We start from the raw sequence: 22,205 nt of genomic DNA, 5'->3' as shown, positions 1-22,205 counted from the left end.
TATAAACTCAATTCTACGTTACATATGAAACCACTCTAACCTTTTTTTAGACAAATTGTTATCACTTTTATTTTCTCGTTTTTTTTTGTCTTGTATAATTTTTATTTAACTATTCTAAAATAAATTATTTTGACTCTTAGCAAACAATTATGCAGTTTTTGATATCATACACCTATTTAAACAAATTCAACGGTGAGGACAATTCAAACTCGCTTTCATAGAGTAACCGAAGCAATGCCTTTTACGTTTTAATTTTAGATTTAGAGTTTAAAATTTAAGGTTTAAATTTGTATTGAACCCATCAAATTCAGTGTTTAGAGGTTGAAATCGTTTCTATTTTTAATTTTAAAGAAAAAACATTTGGGAAACAGTATAACAATTATTTTAAAATTTAAATAATAAAAATATAATTAAACCATAAAAATTATTATCTCTGGAAAATATAAAATTGATTGGATAAATTGAGGGAAAGGGGTATGCATGAAAATGAAACATATAAAGTATATATGCTTAAGAACTGTATTCTTGTCCTAACCTATATATAGCCTAGGCCCATGGGTCGTCATCAAATATTGACTGGGTTCAGATTTTGCTGTTCAATGCGCTACATATTTGATTCTTTAAATTAAAAATCAAGCATGGAATACTTTACAATTAAATTATTTAGATTAAAAATATGGACTGCAGCCAAATTATCCAGAGGTAACAATGTTCATAGAATTAAACGAAAACTTATTTAGCAAACTCACAGTATATTTCCTTTTTAATTTACAAAATAAAATTAAGAAACTTTGTTAACTTAATCAGCAGCATTAAATTTGGTAACAGTTCATATTATTTCTAAATTATACTTTTTTGGGTCATTTTAACTTTGTCTGATTTCTTATTTAGTTTTTAATAATTACGTATCAATAGATAAAGTTTCGATGACTGTGTCTGAAAATGGTGGCTCTGCAGAGTTTACAAACAGAGGAAGAGAGAAAGAGAATGGTGTAGTGCGAGATGGTTCAAGAATTTTCCTTTATGTTTTGTATACTCAGTTTTATTGGCTAACAAAAGAAGTGTTACAATGTACATTTATATTGTCAACAAATACTGGAATTCATAGTCATAGGGTATCTTTTCAACAATGGTAGAAATCTTCACAGAATTAGTATTATTGTGGCCTCTGAAGCAATCCACCATTGATTTCCTTAGAGTGCCTGATGTGGGTAACTGGCTACATACCCACTCCACCAATGATTCTATATCTGCAGCAAAATCAAGCATGTTCATGAGAAGAAGCTCTGGAAATCCTATTCTTTTGGTGCTAGTGGCTAGAATTGAAGCTTGAAGATAGTCTAGTTTTGATTTCTCCAATTCACTTGTAATTCCATCTGCCGTGTATATCCTCACCTGCATCAAGTGCACATCATTTTCCTTAAATTAGAAGCAATATTTTAAGAGGGAAAACCAATTCATAGATGTTATTGAGCTGAAAAACTTACACAAGGAGAAGAACGAGTTCCACAACACAGAGCAAATGTGACATTAGGATCAACAGACTCAAGTCCATAAAGTTCACGAACAACTGATTCTTTCTCTTCCCACTCACCCTTATGCTGAACCTAAACCACAACATGTATACATTGCTTTGGAGATATATCAATTGCAACAAAACTAAAGCTTAGTTTGGTTCAGTATTATAAGAAACGAATTTTAAGCCTAACTTAACTCATAAAACTGGTTTATAAATTAAGACTTGCATCCACTTATATACTATAAATTGGTTTTACCGTTATACGATGTAGAACTTCCAACACGGTGTTGAAAAGAGCTTATCATGTTTCATTGTTTACCTCTTTCATGCTAGAAATATCTCGTTTCCTCAAGATGAAATGCTCTATTGCTTGAGCATTTATTAGGTTGCCTCCTACATTGAGGGTTGCCTGCACAGAAGTGAATTCAGCATCAAGAAAATGTTTCTTTCAGACATGTTTAAAATTTGTATTTATATGCTTTTCAAAACAGAAACATAAACATAAACAAATTGTCTTAGAAAGTTAGTTGTCTTCTGTCAAGAAACAGGATAAGTAACATGTATATCAAGATTTTTTAATGTACCTTGTTCATCAGTGCAAGTAGTTTTTCTGGTGTGGATGGCACTCCATATTGGATAAATCCCTGAAACAAGACAATACATTAAGAATAGTCCTGATCTGTGTCCTATAATTCCCATTCATCGGATTGAAATTATTACTATACATGCATGATACAAGCATTGTACACGTTGATCCAGAATGCTAGTTTCTGTTGGTTTGTGAGGCTTTTCAAGTCAACTGTTTGAAGATTGCTCATCAAGATCCTGCAAACCACAAGAAACTAACTGTTACTTCAAAATTTGTTCACTTTACTATGTACCTCTTCATTGTAAAGTAGAACTTACAAAGTTTTCAACATTTTGACTCTTCTCATAAATGTAGATATCATCCATGCCATACCTTAGCTTCCTAAGTAATGGTATAGAGGATGGACTTGAGATAAACTTGGGATCCATAGAGCTGGAAGTGAATATAACCAGGTTCTTGTAAGGACCAATGTCCCTTGGAATGGACTCTTCTGTGTTAAAGATACCATAAGGGTCTTGCTGCCTAGATTCCTTTTGCAACAAGAGGCTTGGTTTTGGAATTGACCCAGTATCCACCCTGAAGCTTCTTGAACTTAAAGAAGAGTGCACAGACCTTGAAATTGGCCCTGATTTCTCCAATTCCATTGCTCTTGAAGTTCTGAGTAGTCTTACATATATGAAATTCAAACACTTCATGATGCTCTCAGATAGCTTGTTGGGTTGCCACTTGAGATCATTCTCTTCTGACAGAAGTGGATCCAACAGTGATCTAGTTGGAAGATCCAAGTACATCTCTGGATTGCGTTCCCGCAGCTGAAAATAGTCAAGTAATTGCAAATTAGCGAATTCACACTGTTGACAACAATATCTATGTCAAAGTAATACTGTTTTTTTTCAAATTTTGATAGTGTGTTATAGTTCATACAGTTCAACAATCAATATATGGTCTGAGATTAGTACATATATATAGTTTTGGTTAATCTTCACATGAGATATAATCAAACTTTTATAATATGTTCTTTTGAAAATGAACTTTATGGTAATTTTTTTCACACTAACAAAATGCTATGGCCTAAACATATTCTAACGTAGGAAAATGAAGCTACAACATGAATAAAAGGGAAAATTGTCATGCATACCTTGGGTGATGGATGACGTGGGTCACGCATAGGTGAGGGAGGTTTTACTGTCCCATTTTTTCTTGGAATTCTTTCATGAAATTTCACATCTTCTTGGAACTTATTTTCTTTCTGTTCTACGGAAGTTTTCAGAAAAGCTCTGTCATTTAGACTGAAATCACTGAGATTGTAATCACCCTTTATAGCTTTGCTTATGAAATGCAACGCCTTTGTTTCAAAGGCCATCCTTTCTTGAACACTTCTGCGAATAGGACTAGGATTTGGAACCGGAGAAGTTGATAAGTGATTGTTAGAATTACTCAAATTCCCTTGATTCCACGTTTTAGACTTTGATTCCTTGGTCACTTCTTGTTCATGTTTCAAACCAGCTTGAAGTTGGCTTATTTGGCTTTCTAGTCTTGCAATTTCACTCTCAACCATCACTAGCTCTCCTAACAGTTCTCTCATCTGCACAAATTGCATAATTAATTCCTAAACCAAGGTCAATGAATAAAGCCAAACAGAAAATAACTATGAAATACTTTGATAAATTTTGGCTAATCTTATTTTTGGTTTAATGAGTGTTTTCCTTATAATTTTGTAACTTTGAATAAATTTTAATCAATGATAAAATATTATCAAAATATATATCAGAGAATAAATTATAATCATTCTTCAATCAACAATATGCACATCCCTACTTACCCTTTTAAAGAATTGATTAAATCAACAATATGCAATCAACTATGAAATACTTTAATAAATTTTGACTGATCTTATTTTTGCTTGTTTTCCTTATAATTTTGCAAATTTCAATAAATTTTAATCAATGATAAAATATGTATTAAAATATATATAAGAGAATAAATTATAATCATTCTTCAATCAACAATATGCACATCCCTACTTACCCACTTTCTGCATAAATATCTTTACTTTAAAGAATTGATTAAATAACTTCTACCCACCTTAGATGTGCTCAACAACATTGAATTGAGATCAATTAAAACACTTTAGGAATTCAGTTGGTGAATTTATAAACCTTTATCGATATACTTAAAAAAGAAAAAGAAAATATTTCTTTTTTCAATTTTAAAAAGTAGGTCATTAAGAGCCCTATGCAGACATCACCATGGTCTAACTTGCTGTATCTATTGAGCCCATATCCCTACGCTCACTATCATAAGCCCATAGTACTTACCAAAACCAAATTTTGAATAAAGGGGTCTACCACTCTACCCAGAGAAAGAAAGAAAAACAAAATAGAAAATTGTGATTGTTAAGAGGATTATATTACCTTGGGTGGAAGAAAATTGGGAATTGATATAGCCGATCCATTTGGTCTATTATGCACCATCTCCAAAATCTCATGAAACTTTTCTTCTTTCTCCAACAGCCTTTGAAGCATAGCAACCTGTTATTACATAATAAAAAAAATCATGTAATGTTCTCACCATGTAGAATGGTCACATATGTCAGTAAAAACAGTGCACATTTCACAATTTGTCCCCATTAATTGTATGCACTTAAACGGTTGAACATCTAAACCATAACACGAACGTGTAAAATTTTTCCCATTTAAGGGTGTGCCTTCGAGGGTATGGTTCTCATTCACTGCTAGTACTCTGCATTGTCACAAATAGTAAACCTATAGTTCGAAAGTTTGTACGAAGTATTGCTATACTTTGACATAATGATGAATCCAGTGGTAGCTTTTTCAAAAGGAGAGCGACACTTTTCATTCCTACTTTGATTGACTAGTAAAAGTATCGGTTACTGTTGCAGACCAACAACTATGCCTAAAACCTATACAGAGCCATACTCCACCATGATCAAATCAATAATTTACTGCATATTTTTGGTTATGGGTGGCGTTAAATGGCAAGTGTTATGTTAATTAACCTTGATATGTAGATCAAATTATTGTGCAAATTGCAATTAGTATGCATACTCAAATTCTTAAATGTTGATGACCAGAGACAAAGAGGAGTTATATATATATAAAAGTGAATGCAAATTTTAAAATGGATTTTTTCAAGTTAAATTAGGTTTAAAATTCATTTTTTAACATTAAATTATAGTTTATTTTATCAAGATTTATTATTTGATGAATGTGATATTTGTTATTGAGAGATTTATTGTTTGTTGAGTCTATTTTAGGATCATATTATCAAATTATTTATTAACGTGTAATTTCATGTTAAATCTAGTATCATTTTGAAGATGAATATCACTCGCTACTAGGAATATGTTGAAGATGCCTGAGACTTCTTAACATATGTTTTCATGCGCAGAAAAAAACTCACCTATTCATGTGCAGAAAACTAATTTTGCTAATAAGTATATGAATTTAATCATCACTCGTTGAAACGATCATGCAGCAGTTGAAGAGATTAAGGCAATTTAAGAAATTAGCTTCTCATCCTCTGTTTGTACAAGATACTATTAATTCCACATGGTAAGTAGAATTTGCCATCAAAATGTGTATTACGTAAGAGTGCAAATACCTCTCTTTCAAGTTCCTGTCTCTTTTGCCGCCCAGTAATTTTCTTTTTCTTCTACAAACAAGAACAAAACCGGGAAAAGTGTTTTAGAACAGCGTACACGTATTTTTGTTATCTGAAATTCTGAATGCAAACAAGTGCATTGCTTTATCAAAGAATACAAAAGAAGCATAACCAAAACAAAAAGAGAGAGAGAGAAATACACATAAAACAAACCAACCACATGTGTCTTCATCTTAAACACTTTACATAAGCCATGTACGTATTAATTCCATTATATTAGAAAAGTTGAAACCAAAATTTTATTCATCTCTCCAAGATCACAATTTCAGCTACAAAACTATGGTTTATAGGATGAATTAATGTGATGTAACAAAACTATGATAAGGATTGCAATTTAAAACCATGCTAATTGTGAATGAAATGAACAGACTTACAATAATCTGAGAAGGAGAGTGAAGCGATGATGAGAAATCTAGAGGGTCCATGGAGGTGCAACCAAGCTTGAAGGTACCCCAACGTCTGGAAGAGACATTAAAACAACAACGGAGGGAGGGGGTGTGAGGTTCATGGAAATGGAAGTGTTGGTGAGAGGATGATGAGAGAATCTTGGGGCAAAAGAAAGAGGTTTTGAGGGTTGATGTAGGAGTAGTTGACGACGTTTGAGAGTGAATGAGACATAAGGGGATTTTGGTTTTGCAGAGTGTTTGAGAAGATGAGAAGGAGCTTTCAGGAGGGTGTTCATGAAGTTGGTTCAGACACACAGATAATAACCGTCTTTGTTGAGGTTGAGGATGCTGGTGGCAGTGGGACATCATGCACAGAACAAAAAAAAGAGGGTGGTGTTTGGTTTGGTCTCTTGGCGTAGCTTGCAATTCTGGTTTAATTTTTTAGAGTACCTGCTATTCGTTCATTCCCATCCTAAGTTCCTTTCTAATTACATCACTTTAAGTAAAGCTACCCTCTCCCTTTTTCTCTTTTACTTTATATATTTTTCTGGTTGGTTGATGTAAAGGTGCCTTTGTAGTTTCTACTTTGTAATTTGTATTACACACATAACTATCATGGGTCAATGTTGACAATTTTTTACAGTTTTCTTTCCCAATAATAAAATAGTTATAAAAAAATAAACTGTTATATTTATAAAAAAAATAAAAGATAATAAAAAGTATTATCAAAACAAATTTTGTATGTCAAATTATTGTTACTCTTTTCAAACCATTAATATTTAAATTCTTATTAAATATTTTTCTTTGAATAACATTTGTCTCTAAAATATATTTATAGAAAAGAAAGATAATTTTTTTATTTGAATATTTTTACTTCAGTTAAAAAAGTTAAATTTTCACAGCAACACATTTAAAAAAATTCAATTTTATAATATTTAATAACTAAAAAAATGTATTATTATTCCATGTATGAACTAGTAAGAATAAGAAGAGAAAGTAAAATTGGAGAGGCAACAAGAAACCAGTTTTTACTATTGGTTCCTTGTAAAGAAATTTCATTCATTCCATTCTTCTATATGGAAAAATAGGTCGTGTTTTGAGAAATGAACGGTGAAAATAATCCTACCATTAGAGTGTGGTGCCCATGCTTTGATGTCTTATTTACTGTTTACTCTCTTCCAAATGGTCCATGCTACCTCTATGTTGTTTCGTCATGCTACTGGCAGAATATTTATAACCAGTTTTTTCTTTGATGATTGATTACTCAATAAAGATTTATTTTGTATTTATCTGCCAAGTTTAGAGAGAGATAATATTGTGATTAAGTACTGTGTACTTATTTGTGCGGTAGTTTGAAACATTGAAACCGAAACTAATATGATTTCATAAACCTTGGCTAATATCTGTGTCTGTCCCAGGCTATGCAGCTTTTGTTTTCCTTGTTCAATCGAAGGTTTTATATCATGTAATGTCTGTGTGTAGATGCTGACATAATTCTGCAGAAGCTGTGGCAGATTTTGATGCACCAACTAGATTAATGCTAATACTTAATGCGTACGATACAAATGCTCTTTTTTGCTGCCTTATGAAGACAAACTTGCTTTATCTAAAATATGTTTATGAAGAAGCTAAGCTTAGTCAAGACGCTGGAATGATACACAGAGCCTGATTGGAGGGTTAGGTCAAAAGAAAAATGGAGCTATCGAGAAAGTCACGTGCAAAAATAGTAATAAGTCTAAACCACTTATACTCTATGTTTCATTTGATTTGTTAAAATATTATTATACGTTTATAATGTAATATATCTTTTACAATATATATATATATATATATATATATATATATATATATATATATATATATATATATATCAACATATATAACAATATAATATAAAGTAATATGAATTGTGTTTACATAATAAATGTTAAGAAGCCTATAGAAAATTTTGTTTGTGTATTCATTTTCCACTGAGCATACAAGCTAAAAAGAATTGTTCTATGTATTTTGTCGTGTGCTATAGTTTAATAAGATTTACGATCCACTTATTCAAATGTTAAAATAGATAAATAAATTTTGTTACGATTTAAAAATTATCTAGAAATAGAAATATTTTTTTATAAAATGAAATTAATTATTATTTTTATTTATAGTCCAGAGTTTTTAATAATCGAAGAGAAAGTGTTGTGAAACTATGTATAAGAAGATTATACGTGGGAGAAGAGGATACATTAGTGTAAAAGTCTTTTTATACCAACTAAAAAGAGTTTTTATATGATTTTTAGAATTGGTATAAAAGCATAGGTATAGAAAATATTAAATCAGTTTTAAAATTGATATAGAAAGTGTCACTTTTTATACTCGTTAAAGGTACATCTGGTATATAATAAATCTATTCAAATTTCGCTCGATGCAATGGTGGCGGAGGGAGCGACAACCTTAGGTAGTCGTGCTTGGCAAGTAGTATTAGTGTTGAAAACACAAGTATTGTACATGCGATTTCCATAACGTTTAGGAATGGAACCACCAACGATGGTGACTTTCAAGAGACGAGAGAGTTTAGAGAGCATGACGCTTCAAGTCTCCACTAACGGGCAATGGCGAACAACATTGCGAAAAACTAAATGAAAAACTACATATTCGATTATGGCTCGTCGAAGACAAAGATGCGATATCGAAAAATCTAAAACGTGAATTAGGGAATGGGAAGGAGCAAGCCTCTTATGAGAGAGAAAGGCTCGCCGATGGTGCAGATCCATGGTTGTAAGCTCGATGGTTGTGGTTGCAGCTATAACAGCGTTGATAGTGCTTAGAGGTATGTAAATGTGTAAATCCATGGTGCAAGGAGTGTGAATTGAGTAAAAAGGTACTCATAAATGTTGGAATTGTTAATGAAGGAAGAAGGTCATCGCGGGGGTGTTGCTGCTAAGATCGGGAAAATTTAGGGTTTTAGTGTATCCTAATTTAAAAAAGAAAAATATGACCTTTTAATCGCTTATCACGCCTTTTTTCATTAAAAAAATTATAAAAAATTGAAGTTGTAGGGGGTTGACGATTTCTCCTATTGAAGTCGTGCACCCCTACACATTTTTACTTTTTTATTTTTTTATTTTTTTATTAATTAAAATCATTTATAATTTGTAAATAATGTTTTTAAATTTATTTAAAATATTTAAAACTATATCTAATTAATAATTAAAGTTTTTTAATATTATTAAATAAATAAATTTCATGATTTTAATTATATTTGTAAATAAATTAATTTTTTTATAAAAAAATTTCACTTAAATAATTTATAACTATAAATATTGTAATTATGTAATTAAAAATTTTAAAAAAATTATATTTTATTATAATTTATTTTTTGAATTTTTATTATTATTATATTTTTTTACAAATTATAATTAATTAATAACAATTTTTTTTCATTATAAACTATTTAAATTGATAAAAGTATTAAATATAAACTATTTAAATTAATAAAAATATTAAATATAAAATATTTAAATTAATGAAAATATAAATAATTAAAATTGTAGGGGTTGACGACTTCTTGTCTTGAAGTCGTACATCCCTACACACTTTCATTTTTTTAATTTTTTTATTATTTAAAATGATTTATGATTTTTAAATAGTGTATTTAAATGTATATAAAATATTTTAAATTATATAAAATTAATAATTAATTTTTTTTAATATTATTAAATAAATAAACTTCATGATTTTAGTTACTTTTGTAATTAAATTAATTTTTTTATAAAATAATTTTAATTAAATAATTTATAACTATAATTATTGTAATTATGTAATTAAAAAATTTAAAAAAATTATATTTCATTATAAATTTATTTTTGTTTAATGTAATAAATTTACTTAAACAAATATTTATTATAATTATTTTTTTATAATGAAATAAAATAAATTTATGCATTTTTTTTATGGGAAGTTTATAGCATCTGCTTCCTCTGTCTAAAAGGATCTGACTAAATTTGAAGCTGTCAAGATTGCTTTGGGAAGACTGACATCTCTGGTTCCTCCTCCCACAAGTATAAAGCCTTCTAGCCGTGACATATAGCTAAATTTTTGTATTGAGGAAGATGAGAACATGACTATTGAAGGAGCTAAACATAGACTACACGAATACTATGAGAATAAAAAATGGTATAAGCCAGTATACATGTACTTTTTTAAGATGGGTTATTAAAGGAGTAATTGATTTTCATGTGTGAAATTTTTGACATGTTGACTAACTAGTTATTTATTCGCAATGGTTCATAGGATTGAGATGGTTTCGGATCCCCCTCATGAAAGGAGACTTATTTGTTTTGTTCAAATAACTATGGAAGAAGAGGCGCAAATCTTTCAAATATATGGCTACGAAAAATCTAGGGTGAAGGATACACAAAACTCTGTTGCTTCAATGATGCTTATGGCCTTATTTGAGGTGTAATCTCATAGAATGAGTGATGTTGTAATAAGTTATATTGAAATTACAAAAATAAAAAATGCATAAATTTATTTTATTTCATTATAATAAATTAATTATAATAATTTTTTTTATAATAAATATTTTTTTAAGTAAATTTATTATATTAAACAAAAATAAATTTATAATGAAATATAATTTTTTTTTGAATTTTTAATTACATAATTACAATAATTATAGTTATAAATTATTTAATTAAAATCATTTTATAAAAAATTTAATTTAATTACAAAAAAAATTAAAACCATGAATTTTATTTATTTAATAATTTTAAAAAACTTTAATTATTAATTATATATAATTTAAAATATTTTATATACATTTAAATACATTATTTAAAAATTATAAATCATTTTAAATAATAAAAAAAATTAAAAAACTTAAAGTGTGTGGGGTGCACAACTTCAAGACTAGAAGTCATTAACCCCTACAATTTTAATTATTTTATATTTTTATTAATTTAAATAGTTTATATTTAATATTTTTATTAATTTAAATAGTTTATAATGAAAATATTGTTATTAATTAATTATAATTTGTAAAAAAAATACTATAATAATAAAATTTCAAAAAATAAATTATAATGAAATATAATCTTTTTAAAATTTTTAATTACATAATTACAATATTTATAGTTATAAATTATCATAAAATTTATTTATTTAATAATATTAAAAAACTTTAATTATTAATTAGATATAATTTTAATTATTTTAAATACATTTAAAAACATTATTTACAAATTATATATGATTTTATTTAATAAAAAATTTAAAAATAAAAAAAGTAAAAATGTTTGGGGGTGCACGACTGCAATAGGAGAAGTCGTCAACTCCCCCTACAACTTCAATTTTTTTTAAAATTTTTTATGAAAAAGGGTGTGGTAATCAATTACAAATTTTTTAAACTTTTTTATGAAAAAAATGTGTGGTAATCGATTACAAGGCCGGATAATCAATTTCATGCCCTAAAATCGTTTTTGGAGTGTACGACTTCGCCTCTGACCACTGTATCTGTATCAGGGTGAAGTCATGCAGGGGTACGACTTTTTCATTTGAAGTCGTCTGGAACTCTTACGACTTGTCTATTTTCATAATTAAATTTTTTTTTATCTAAATCGGTAATTTATACTTCAAATTTGCCTAGTTTCGTACAAAAAAGTTATTGATTCCAAATTAGTCTTCATTTTTAAGGTAGAGACTAATCTAGAATTACTAATAGTAAGTAACTATAACCTTGGTAACTAATAATGTAAGGTACTGTAAAATTCTAATTCACAAATAATTATAACTTTTTATTAGTAATGTAAACTATTTTAGCTACTAATAATTTTTAGTTTATAATATAGTCTAACTTAGTAAATATAATGATTAATTAATTTTTGTTCCTAAATTTGGTTACTATTTAATTCTTGTAGTGTTTTACAACTTGTTACAATAGTATAATTGTAACTACCCAAATTTCTTCTAATATACATTCACTAAGTCCTCAATAATCATAAGATCAGTGTGATAATAATAATTGGAAATGAATTACCGTTCTTAAAGCTAAACAACACTGTATTTCAAAATACATTCAAAATAAATCATAAGTACTTCAAAACATTAAATAGGAACTTAATACAGTTTTTAAAAAAAGTTAAACATATTCTTTAAGATATTATTGTGTTAATCCTTTAGTTCCCTGTTACATATCCCACGCTAGTGTTATAAACTGTTACCATTATTCCCATATATAAAAATGACTTAAATATTTGTTTTGTTCTTGTTTCAGTTGATTTTGGTTAATGTGAGACTCTTTTTTTGGATCTTCAATGTGGTTCCTATTTTGATAAATTATGTTCAATTTGATATTTTTTATGATGACGTCTAAATTGGTAATAAAAGATAAATAATGTGTGCAATTACTTTCTTCAATGTGAGACTCATTTTTTTGAATGTTCAATGTAGTTCATGTTTTGGTAAATTATGTTCAATTTGATCATTTTTTATGATGTTGTCTAAATTGTTAACAAAAGATGAATAATGTGTGTCACAGGTCAATTCGTGGTGCTATTCATAACTTTTTAATTTTTTTTTAATATTTTCTTAATTTAAAAAATGTTGTCGACGTATCAAGTCAATATTGTATCACCTGACACTATTAGTGTCACATGAAAAGTTAGTGTCACTGTACATGTCAAGTTAGTGTCAGTGTCACATGTCGAGTTAATATCAGTGTCATGTGTTAAGTCGGTATCAGTGTCAATGCCACGTCTCAATCTCTTATATTTAATTTAGTCATAATTTTCGTTATTTTTTTTCAATTTAGTTCCAATTTTTGTTAATTTTGTTCAATTCAGTTCTAATTTTTTTCCTCTTTAAATTGAAACCAAATTTAATTTTTATTAAAATTTATATTTTTATTAAATATGTTTTTTTCATTATTTTTAAACCAACTATAACTATATTATTGAAATATAATTATTAGATTTATATTTGATATGTTCTACATATAAAAATTAGGGTTAGAGGTTGTTTAAAAATAATGAAGATTTTTTTTCAAATTTTAAAAATAATAAAGAATTCTCCATCTAACTAAAAATAAAGTAAATTTTTCCTTCTAATTTTAGAAATAAATTAGAATTTTTCTTCTAATTTTAAAAGTAATGAAGAGTTTCCGTATAATTTTAAAAATAATGAAGAATTTTCCTTTTCAATTTAAAAATAATGAATAATTTTTCTTCTAATTTTAAAAGTAGTGCAAAATTTCCTTCTAATTTTAAAAATAATAAATAATTTTCCTTATAATTTAAAAAATAATTTCTAATTTTAAAAGTAATTAATTTTTTTTTCTAATTGTAAAAGTAATTAAAAAATTTCTTTCTAATTTTAAAAGTAATGAAGAATTTTTCATCTAATTTTAAAAAAAATGATCAATGAAATAAAATTAATGAAAATGAAAACTGAATTGAATATAAGACATTGACACGTGCGACTAATACTTACACGTGACATTAATACCGACTTGACACGTGACAATGACACTAACTTAACATGTGATATTGATATTGACTTAACACATGACATTGACATTACCACATCACATAGTGTCGACTTGTCACTTGGATAACTTTTTTTAAATTAAGAAAAAAAAATTAAAGATTAAAAAAATTGAAAAAAAAAATTAAAAAATCATGAAGTAACACATGACACAATAACTTGACATGTGACATTAACATTGACTTGACATGTGATATTGACATTACCACATGACATAATGTTGTGGATAACTTTTTTTAAATTAAGAAAAAAATTAAAAATAAAAATCTTAAAAAAATTAAAAGAATTAAAAAAATCATGAACTGATACATGACACACTTCGTTCATCTTTCGTTAACAATTTAGATGACATCATGAAAAAAGACAAAATTGAACATAATTTACCAAAATAAAAATCACATTGAACATTTAAAAAAAATAAGTGTCACATATAACAAAGTCGACAAAAATAGAGATTAAAAGAGTATTTAAACCTATAAAAATATATGAACATCGTATAGAAAGGAAACAAAAGACACACAAATAAAAAGTAAGCTAATGAAAAAAAATTGATTAGAAATAATATACCAAAAATAGTAATATATTATGAATAATATCAAAGTATATTTGATAGAAAATAAGTTATTGAATCATCTTGCCTCATTTCTCCGTATATTACTACACAAATATTCGTGAAATGAACATTCTTTCTAAAAATCAACGTAAAAGCTCACATAATACATTTAGAAGAAGAAGTATAATATGAAAGCACTAATAACTTAAAATAAAAATTATGAAAACAAGCCTTTAAGATATTTTTATACGGACTAGAATGCAAACCCACAAGTCCATTATTACGCGGGATGAACTAATAAAATTAATCCACTATTCTTGTGCAAGGTGGGTCAACTAATAGACAAATTAAAATAAAGTGAATCAATATGTATTGTATCCTACAATAAAGGTAGAAGTGAATATACTTAGTGGTGATTACAATCTTATTACGATGAGGATATATAGTCTATGAACTTTGAATAGTTATAATGATTATATATAAATATGAGTGTCCTAGTGGCATAATAATAAGATATAACTTTTGGTGGGATGTTACATTTATTCCAAATAATAGTTTATAACTTTTAAAACAATAATATATATAACATAATATAAAAATATTAGAAAAGTGACACTTAAATATTTAAATTTTAAAAAGATAATCATCTACCTCATTATTAGTTAGTGAAATTTAAGTATAGAGTTGAGATATTGGAATACCAAAATTCTTTGGATAGGGAGGGAATATGGCGAGATGAATAGGACAACAATAGGAGTTGGAAACACATGGTTGTAGTGTAAGAGGGAGTAGAGAAAGTATATGAGAAGGTGCAAAAGGCTAGAATAAGGTGATATAGTTGTACTTGTATATCATTCTTAATAGTTTCTTGCCAATTATTAAATTATGTTTATGAGTAAAAATAAAAATAAAAAATCCCAAAACTTTACTTTTATCTATATAAAATTTACACGTCAACCCAATTCTTATTTCAATTATAACCTCATCATAGCAACAAAATGGATTATCAAAACTTTAATTTCCTTAACAAAAACTATAATTAAGATTTTTTTTTAAAACAAAAATTGACTTGGTTGTGAAAGAGAATTATATTTATTTAGAAAAAAAAAGTTTAGTAGCTCTAACTTTTTACATCAATGAGCGGCCAACATCTCAGATTCTTTTAAATTTAAGACATTATAGTACAATAAAAAAATTTCTTGTTCAATGAAATGAGTTATTATCATGTGTTCACAACTCCATACTAAGATATTATAGCATGAACTATCAGTTTATTACCACCAACCATTCAGGAAACTGTACTTGAAAGATAGAACAATAAAAACCTATACAAATTAATTGATAATGTCACCACTAACAGAGTGATGGAGTCATGAATGATAATGTTAAACTCAAAATTGTTGAAGCTTAGTCTTTATGCACAACTTGCTCAATAGCAAGAACAACGCAAAGTTATCCACACCTAAGACTTATCAAACTAGCTCTACCAAACTTTTTCATGTGATGTACTACTTTACATAGTTGTCGGGCACAGATTACAAGCTGTATCACCAATCAATGTTGTGGACAAAACATCTTTAATTCGCCCAAGATGAAATACAGGGATTGGAACTGTTGAAATTATTTCTTTTGGAAGGTTATCATGCAGAAAAATGCCAGCATGCGACTAATTATTCCCATCACGATAAGAAGGCCTAAGCATTGATACCAATGTTTAAGATCATACCCAGAAGAATAAAGAGCTCCACATCGACTTATTAACCAAACTCCAGCATATCTGCATGTGAGAAACTCGTCTTAAAATTAGCATATGGAAAAAAACAAGGGATGTTTTAGCATTTGATAAGTCAAACCTTTTAGCATTTGATATCACAAATGCTTCAAGAGCCCACTTGGTGTAGCACAAATCTGACAGATATTTAACATATTTGCTATCATCTTCGTTTTGATAGGTTGCTACAAGAGTCAAAACTACTGGAAGTAAGGCTGACCACTGCATGATGCCACAAATTACTTGTAAAAAGTAAAATTAATGAAGACAGCAAAATCACCTAAACTGGAACCAGATTTAAAAGCTTACCAGTTGGGCTGGACCTGGCTGTAAGAAGATTGCTAACACATAAGCTATGCCAGTGACACAATAGACTAAACATAGTAGAACAAAATAGTTATCTATGACTGATGATCTTGGATTGTTGAAGAAATAGAACATAGAAAGGTAAACTAGTGGCTTGATAACTGTGCTAAAATGGTCAACAGTATCCTTTGATAGAAAGTAAGCCAAACTGCTCATGCCTGAAGAGCTTTCCCGCCAATAGTGCAACTTATCCAATGAGAATGATCTCAAAGCCGCAATCTTAGAAAGGAGTGCTGCAAGTAAAGCATCAGTTACCTTACAAAGTAGATAAGCTGACATCAATAACAACAACAACAAATTGCTAGCAATACACTCATTTCAACACACTTAGTACTATTACTATTAGAAATCACTTTATTAGATGAACCCGAGTTCAGATTTAGTGAGTCACACTCATTATTTTGTGATTTCTAATAAATTTCAATCGATGAGGAAGGTGTGTTCAAAAGTATGTGTTAAAGAGTGTATTACTAACACTTTTCTGGTTAACAAATTGATATGAAACTTACATACTGCTATCACAGTGTATGTGTAACCAGTTGCTCCAAATGATTCATCACTCACTTTGGCAAGTGTACCTAAGCAAAGGCCAGCTAGTAGCAAAATCAAGAAATCCACAGCCTGTGTTCTAGCTTCTCTTAGTCTTTGCTTACCCACTCTGCAGTGAACCAAAATCAAATAAATAAATAAATAAACTGAAAACTGATTGAAATATTCCCTCCCTCTTCTTGTAATTTATTACCTTCCAAGAAAGTACTTGTATTGGTTGAACACTCCTGGTGTAACCCGATTGGACAGATCATGTGAAGCTAAGAAGTTAATGTGAAGGATATCCTTCTTCATCTCAACATTGCACTTTACATCCTGCCAAAGTTCTCCAGCAAAAGAAGGTGCTTCTTCTTCTCCACCAGTTGCTGCTCCACTTGATGAGCCTTCACCACTTGGGGCGGACATTCCTTCAACACTCTGTAGCATATCCATGGGCACGGGGTACCCATTATGAAGCATCCATCTCACAGGTAGTTGTTTATAGGTCACTCCTAAGCTTGGGCTTAATTTTACTATTCCTTCTAAAATGTCAATGAAGTAATCTGGAGGGTTGACACGGTCAGGGACATTGATTCCCATGCTTGAGAAATACTCTTCCACTTTGTTCACTGGTCCATGATACACTGTAAGACCTCCTTTTGCAAGTAGTATAAAATCGTCAAACATCTTGAACAAGGTGTAACTGGAGACCACACATGCACAAAAAGGCATTATTTTCAGTAGATGACACCATTGTGTGATATATCAGGTACATTTTAGCAAACTCACAGGTTAGACTAGTTAGTGTCTATCACTCTAGTTCATGAGATTTTCTAAACCTTTATTCAGCTCTAAACTCTGAAAAAAAGTCATTTATTTATCTTTTTATACTATATTTTTTTATTAAGGAGAGAGGTGAATGACTTTTTGCTGTCATGGATTTAAAGAGGGTCTAGAAAAGTGGAGGATTGAAGTAACCAAGGTTTAGAATTCCAAGAGACTAATCTTGGGGGTTCACTTAAGATGTGTTTTGATCTGTGTAGAAAAATTGTGAAAATTACCTCGGTTGGTGAAGGACCATACATATGTTTACACCTTCAAGAGCTTCACGTCTAAGTGCTCTTAGAAGTAATTGAGAAGATGAGCTATCCAAACCAGATGTGGGTTCATCCAAAATTAGAAGGGAAGGTTCCATGACCATTTCCAATCCAACGTTTACTCTTTTCCTTTGACCTCCAGAGATTCCTCGTTTCTCCACTGTTCCGACTAAAGAATCTCGTATTGCCTGTAGACCTAATGACTCGATGACTCTTTCAACCACTAACACCTTTTCTTCTTTTGGTAGATCGGCAGGGAGTCTACAGTGTCATACATAGTAAAAAAGTAAGAAGAGAAAACCTGATTGTAAGAAAAAATGTTCAATATAGTCATTAACGTTTAATCAACAGAACTCGTGAAAAATTGCAGCCAAATAATTAACCTGAACATGTTATAAAACGTACTTGTTTAACATAAAAAGTCGTGGTAGAGAACAAATGCTTATCATATTATAGTATACCTGCATCTAGCACTGAACCATAAATTCTCCTCCACTGTCAAATTTCCATGCACAATATCATCTTGTGGCACAAACCCAATGATTTTCTTGTATGACCTGATAGAAGATTCCTGACCATTTACATGAACTTGCCCAGTCGTGTGACATCCAGTTGCTTTTCCAGTTAAAGCAGAAAGAAATGTTGTTTTGCCAGCCCCGGATGGGCCCATGACAGCTGAAACTCTACCAGGATAAAGTTTACCGGTTACACATCTCAATAAATGTTTGTTTTTCCCTTTCAAAGTGAGGGTTAAATCTTTAAAAGCAACTTCAATAGTAGGTCTCTTCCTGATCTCAATATCACTAGCCATTGAAATTACTCCAGAAAAGGTTAAGTTTTTGTTTTGTTCAGCTAAAGCCTTTTCTTTTTCAATCTGACCATATGCATACTTGAAAATTTGACTTTGAGTATGTAATTGTTTGCCCCTTGGTGCTTGCTTTTTCACATTTTTATCTCCTATCTCAACATTAAACCCCTCTGGATTATCGGGGTTTTGCTCAATATCATTTAGTATTTTTGAGAGATTGTTTTTATCCTTTTTCTTGCCTTTACCAGCAGGTGGAATAGCAGAATCTGAATGTTTAGAACCAAAACCTTTCAACTCTGGCTTCTTTGAAGTTTTGCGTGAAAATGTACGTGATAGTTGCGATTGTAGTCCCACTGCATGCTTTTTAGCAATATCTTTCGCAGATTTCCATTTTTCACGGGCTTGGGTTTCTCTCACACTTTGAACAGCCCTCTCTCGTGTACTTGCTTGTCTTCTTTCTCGAGTTGCAAGAACTTGATCAGAACAATTGTATATGATAATAAGCAAAAAACACAAGCCAGCCTGTGTTGAAAAATGAAGAGTCAGTTCTATTGGATCATGATGGACCTGTAGCCTAAACGTGCTAAAAATTGTATCCAGAAATTTTTTAATTCTGTAACACTCTACCATTAAAAATATGCTTAGGATAAGGATATTTAAGTTAACCTATTTCAAGCAAAACTACTCCCCTTTGCAAAAGAGGTGTTGCCTAGAACTAGAAAATGATGAGAACAAATATCGTTTTGAAGTAAAACTAAACAAAATCATGGTTCACACTTCATAATGACTTTGTTGTTTGTTGTATGTCTATGCTACATAACTTATGTACAAGTAGTTCTTTTCAAAACAAAAATGTGTAAATAATACTCACAAAAATCAAGACACCATATGCAGTAATATTTTGATTCGCTGAATTAGGCTCACAAGTTGCCAATTTGAAACATCCTGAGATAGACAGAGAGAGATGATATTCATCAGAGTTATTTCATGCCACATTTCACACCCATGATGTCCAACAAATATATTGCTTGTAAAAAGTGATATATCAAAAGATTAAGAGTGATATATATGTTAACATGCTTGTCAACTCCTCTATTCGAGAATACTTGACACAACTAATAACTCACCTGCATTCACATTGTACAGATTTCCTAAACTTCAGAATAAAGAAAGAGAATGCTTACTACTAAAATCAACATAGAAAGATCAAATAATTAATAGGCTTGGACAACTTACGCTCTGGAGAAGTAGAACCTGTTCTGCAATAGTACCTATAATTCATATATAAAAGTAGTTTAGAATATACAAATGACGTGAGAAAATAAGAAGTAAAACAAGTGATTTATAACAGAGTCTGTAAAAGCATAGTAACATGATAAGCAGTGAGAAACTAAGAATTTCAGGAATAGATATCAATACCCTTTATTGCAAGGATTTTTTACAATTGTAGAGGGACAAAACGACCCTGGTGAGCAGAATACCTCACTGCTACTCGCAATATCTGCCCAGATATCTGCCCCACCACAAGTATGGTTAGGCTTTCCAGGAGGTAGCTGATAACGATATCTGCATATTGATTCTGTTGATAAATATTAAAGTGTGCCAAAAACAAGAATGTAGAACGATTAAAACGATTAGAACTAAAAGGGACGGACTTACGGTTGACATACTCCACTAGTCTTATTGAGTTGTCCAAGAGGACAATAAGACCCCAATGGGCAAGCTTCAGTAGTAAACCAAAAATACGCAACAAATGAATGAAATTAGAACATCCAAACACATTCACATTACTACTTATATACAATATTCTTTGGTTTGAACCTATCAGAGTGTATATCACATTAGTGGACAAGGCCAATAGCAGATAGATAAATAAAAGCAATGACTAATGGTATGATGTTGCTGTATGAACAAAAATGCTTACGTATCATGCAAGTGAGACCACGAGGGCAAAAGAACCCTTCACAACAAGGTAGGCAATCTAAAGATCTAACAGGGATATCTTTCTTGGTACTGTCAATGTCTACTTTTTGATTAGCTTTACACCCCCATCCGGGTTCACAACCATTAACCCATGAGGTCAAATTACAATTTATGTTGGGCTTCAAGAAGTTGGATCTTGACTTCCCACCAGCAAAACTTTGGCCATAAGCTAGTATTTCTGCTTCTGTGCACATGCGTTGTGTAATATCTCCTAAATATACCAAAACAGAACTCAAATTATCCCAAAAACTTGGGGAAAAAACTAAAACAACTTGACAAAGATTCATGCAAGGTGTGTCACAAAATGGTAACAAAAAGATCCCCACAACAACTTTTCCCCTGCATCATCATCAATACTGATAGGATCATATAAATTCTTTATATTTGTGTTACATTTGTGTGTGCATGAAATCTTTTGTGCATTTATCATCTACACAAACATCTCAATGGAAGTCTATTTTTTAATGATGAAGGTAATTAAGCAGAACCTCTCATTTGCTGGGCACAGATGGTCAAAAAGGTAAGATCTTTGCTGAAATTGAATGCCCCATTCCAATCAGCGTCCCTGGAGGAAAACAAAACGACACATTTGAATCAACATTATTTAAGACAATAATAAAGGTATTTGCTCATAGCTTGTGATGAAAACATTCAAGATGGGACTCACACATCAACTACGCAATAACCCAACTGTTGTTTTATTACTTTCTTGAACACAGATGTATAATTGGCCATGCCACTATATACATCTTGGGCTAATATTTCAAGAGCGCCACCGCCACCGCCACCACCTCCTTCTCCGTCACTACTCTGACCAAAAACTAGCTTTGGCCCCACAATGAAGCTTATTAATACAACAAATGTTACAAAAGGAACCTTCCTTGTCTGGTTAGGAAGATTCATCATCATATATATTATTTACAATGTGGAAGATTTATTAATTTATATCAGAAGAAAGGGAAAAAACTATAGGTACATAGGGTTGGATTCATGATGAAAAGAAGCATAATAACACATAGAGGCTAAGATGATAATGGAGGATTGAGAACCAGAATGTAAATGAAGAGAGAGAAAGAAAGCGCATGAGTTTTGTATTCACATTTTCCTAAAGGAAATGGCGACAAAGAGGAAGAGTTGGCTATGTATAGGGAAACAACATTTGCCGATATCATGATTGAATACACTTATAAATTCACCAATCAAAAACCAATGTATACAAAAACATGTGCATTTTTGCTAGGATGCTGTTGCAATTAAGACAAGTGTCACACTCATAATTTGGTTTCTTTAAATGACTCATTTCTAACTTCACACTACACCATATTTTAATTTTCACCAATACTAACATTTCAACATCTTTCAATCCACAACTTTTATATATATATATATATATG

The 22,205-nt window shown here is 30.1% G+C and overlaps 2 protein-coding genes across 4 annotated transcripts; both read right to left on the bottom strand.

Moving 5' to 3' along the window:
- Positions 1-1,012: 1,012 nt before the first annotated feature.
- On the bottom strand, positions 1,013-6,506 carry LOC108322010 (uncharacterized). 2 transcript variants are annotated; one of them, XM_017553954.2, is made up of 10 exons: positions 6,167-6,506; positions 5,733-5,783; positions 4,523-4,639; positions 3,247-3,693; positions 2,481-2,920; positions 2,245-2,344; positions 2,104-2,163; positions 1,839-1,928; positions 1,488-1,607; positions 1,013-1,395 (listed from the first exon to the last, which is right to left on the bottom strand). In XM_017553954.2, the coding sequence occupies exons 1-10, from the start codon at positions 6,215-6,217 to the stop codon at positions 1,078-1,080; spliced, it is 1,794 nt and encodes a 597-aa protein (XP_017409443.1). In that variant the 5' UTR covers positions 6,218-6,506; the 3' UTR covers positions 1,013-1,077. The 2 variants fall into 2 exon arrangements, with proteins under 2 accessions (XP_017409443.1, XP_017409444.1); XM_017553955.2 differs by having other exon boundaries at positions 5,733-5,780.
- A 9,035-nt stretch (positions 6,507-15,541) lies between these two features.
- Positions 15,542-21,835, bottom strand: LOC108322008 (ABC transporter G family member 28). Of its 2 annotated transcripts, XM_017553949.2 has the most exons (14): positions 21,479-21,835; positions 21,300-21,376; positions 20,753-21,022; positions 20,488-20,551; positions 20,248-20,394; positions 20,065-20,099; positions 19,700-19,773; positions 18,482-19,350; positions 17,985-18,281; positions 17,138-17,626; positions 16,905-17,053; positions 16,339-16,628; positions 16,112-16,251; positions 15,542-16,035 (listed from the first exon to the last, which is right to left on the bottom strand). In XM_017553949.2, the coding sequence occupies exons 1-14, from the start codon at positions 21,718-21,720 to the stop codon at positions 15,879-15,881; spliced, it is 3,300 nt and encodes a 1,099-aa protein (XP_017409438.1). In that variant the 5' UTR covers positions 21,721-21,835; the 3' UTR covers positions 15,542-15,878. The 2 variants fall into 2 exon arrangements, with proteins under 2 accessions (XP_017409438.1, XP_017409439.1); XM_017553950.2 differs by lacking the exons at positions 15,542-16,035; positions 16,112-16,251 and having other exon boundaries at positions 16,464-16,628; positions 16,909-17,053.
- Positions 21,836-22,205: the final 370 nt, after the last annotated feature.

Source organism: Vigna angularis, chromosome 5, assembly GCF_016808095.1.
Source record: "Vigna angularis cultivar LongXiaoDou No.4 chromosome 5, ASM1680809v1, whole genome shotgun sequence".
In the NCBI taxonomy this organism is placed as follows: domain Eukaryota; kingdom Viridiplantae; phylum Streptophyta; class Magnoliopsida; order Fabales; family Fabaceae; genus Vigna; species Vigna angularis.
Note: the sequence above shows the minus strand (reverse complement) of the source record. Positions and strands in the feature narration are given on the sequence as shown.

What these genes read in the sequence shown, in the direction of transcription:
- LOC108322010 (XM_017553954.2), bottom strand. Translation starts at nt 6,217, where the DNA reads ATGGACCCTCTAGATTTCTCATCATCGCTTCACTCTCCTTCTCAGATT. An exon ending in CCAATTTTCTTCCACCCAAG is followed by an intron (nt 3,694 to 4,522) that starts GTAATATAATCC and finishes CAATTTGTGCAG; the next exon opens with ATGAGAGAACTGTTAGGAGA. An exon ending in ATATTTCTAGCATGAAAGAG is followed by an intron (nt 1,608 to 1,838) that starts GTAAACAATGAA and finishes GTTGTGGTTTAG; the next exon opens with GTTCAGCATAAGGGTGAGTG.
- LOC108322008 (XM_017553949.2), bottom strand. Translation starts at nt 21,720, where the DNA reads ATGATGATGAATCTTCCTAACCAGACAAGGAAGGTTCCTTTTGTAACA. An exon ending in CATATGGTGTCTTGATTTTT is followed by an intron (nt 19,351 to 19,699) that starts GTGAGTATTATT and finishes TTTTCAACACAG; the next exon opens with GCTGGCTTGTGTTTTTTGCT. An exon ending in TACAAGTACTTTCTTGGAAG is followed by an intron (nt 17,054 to 17,137) that starts GTAATAAATTAC and finishes GGTTCACTGCAG; the next exon opens with AGTGGGTAAGCAAAGACTAA.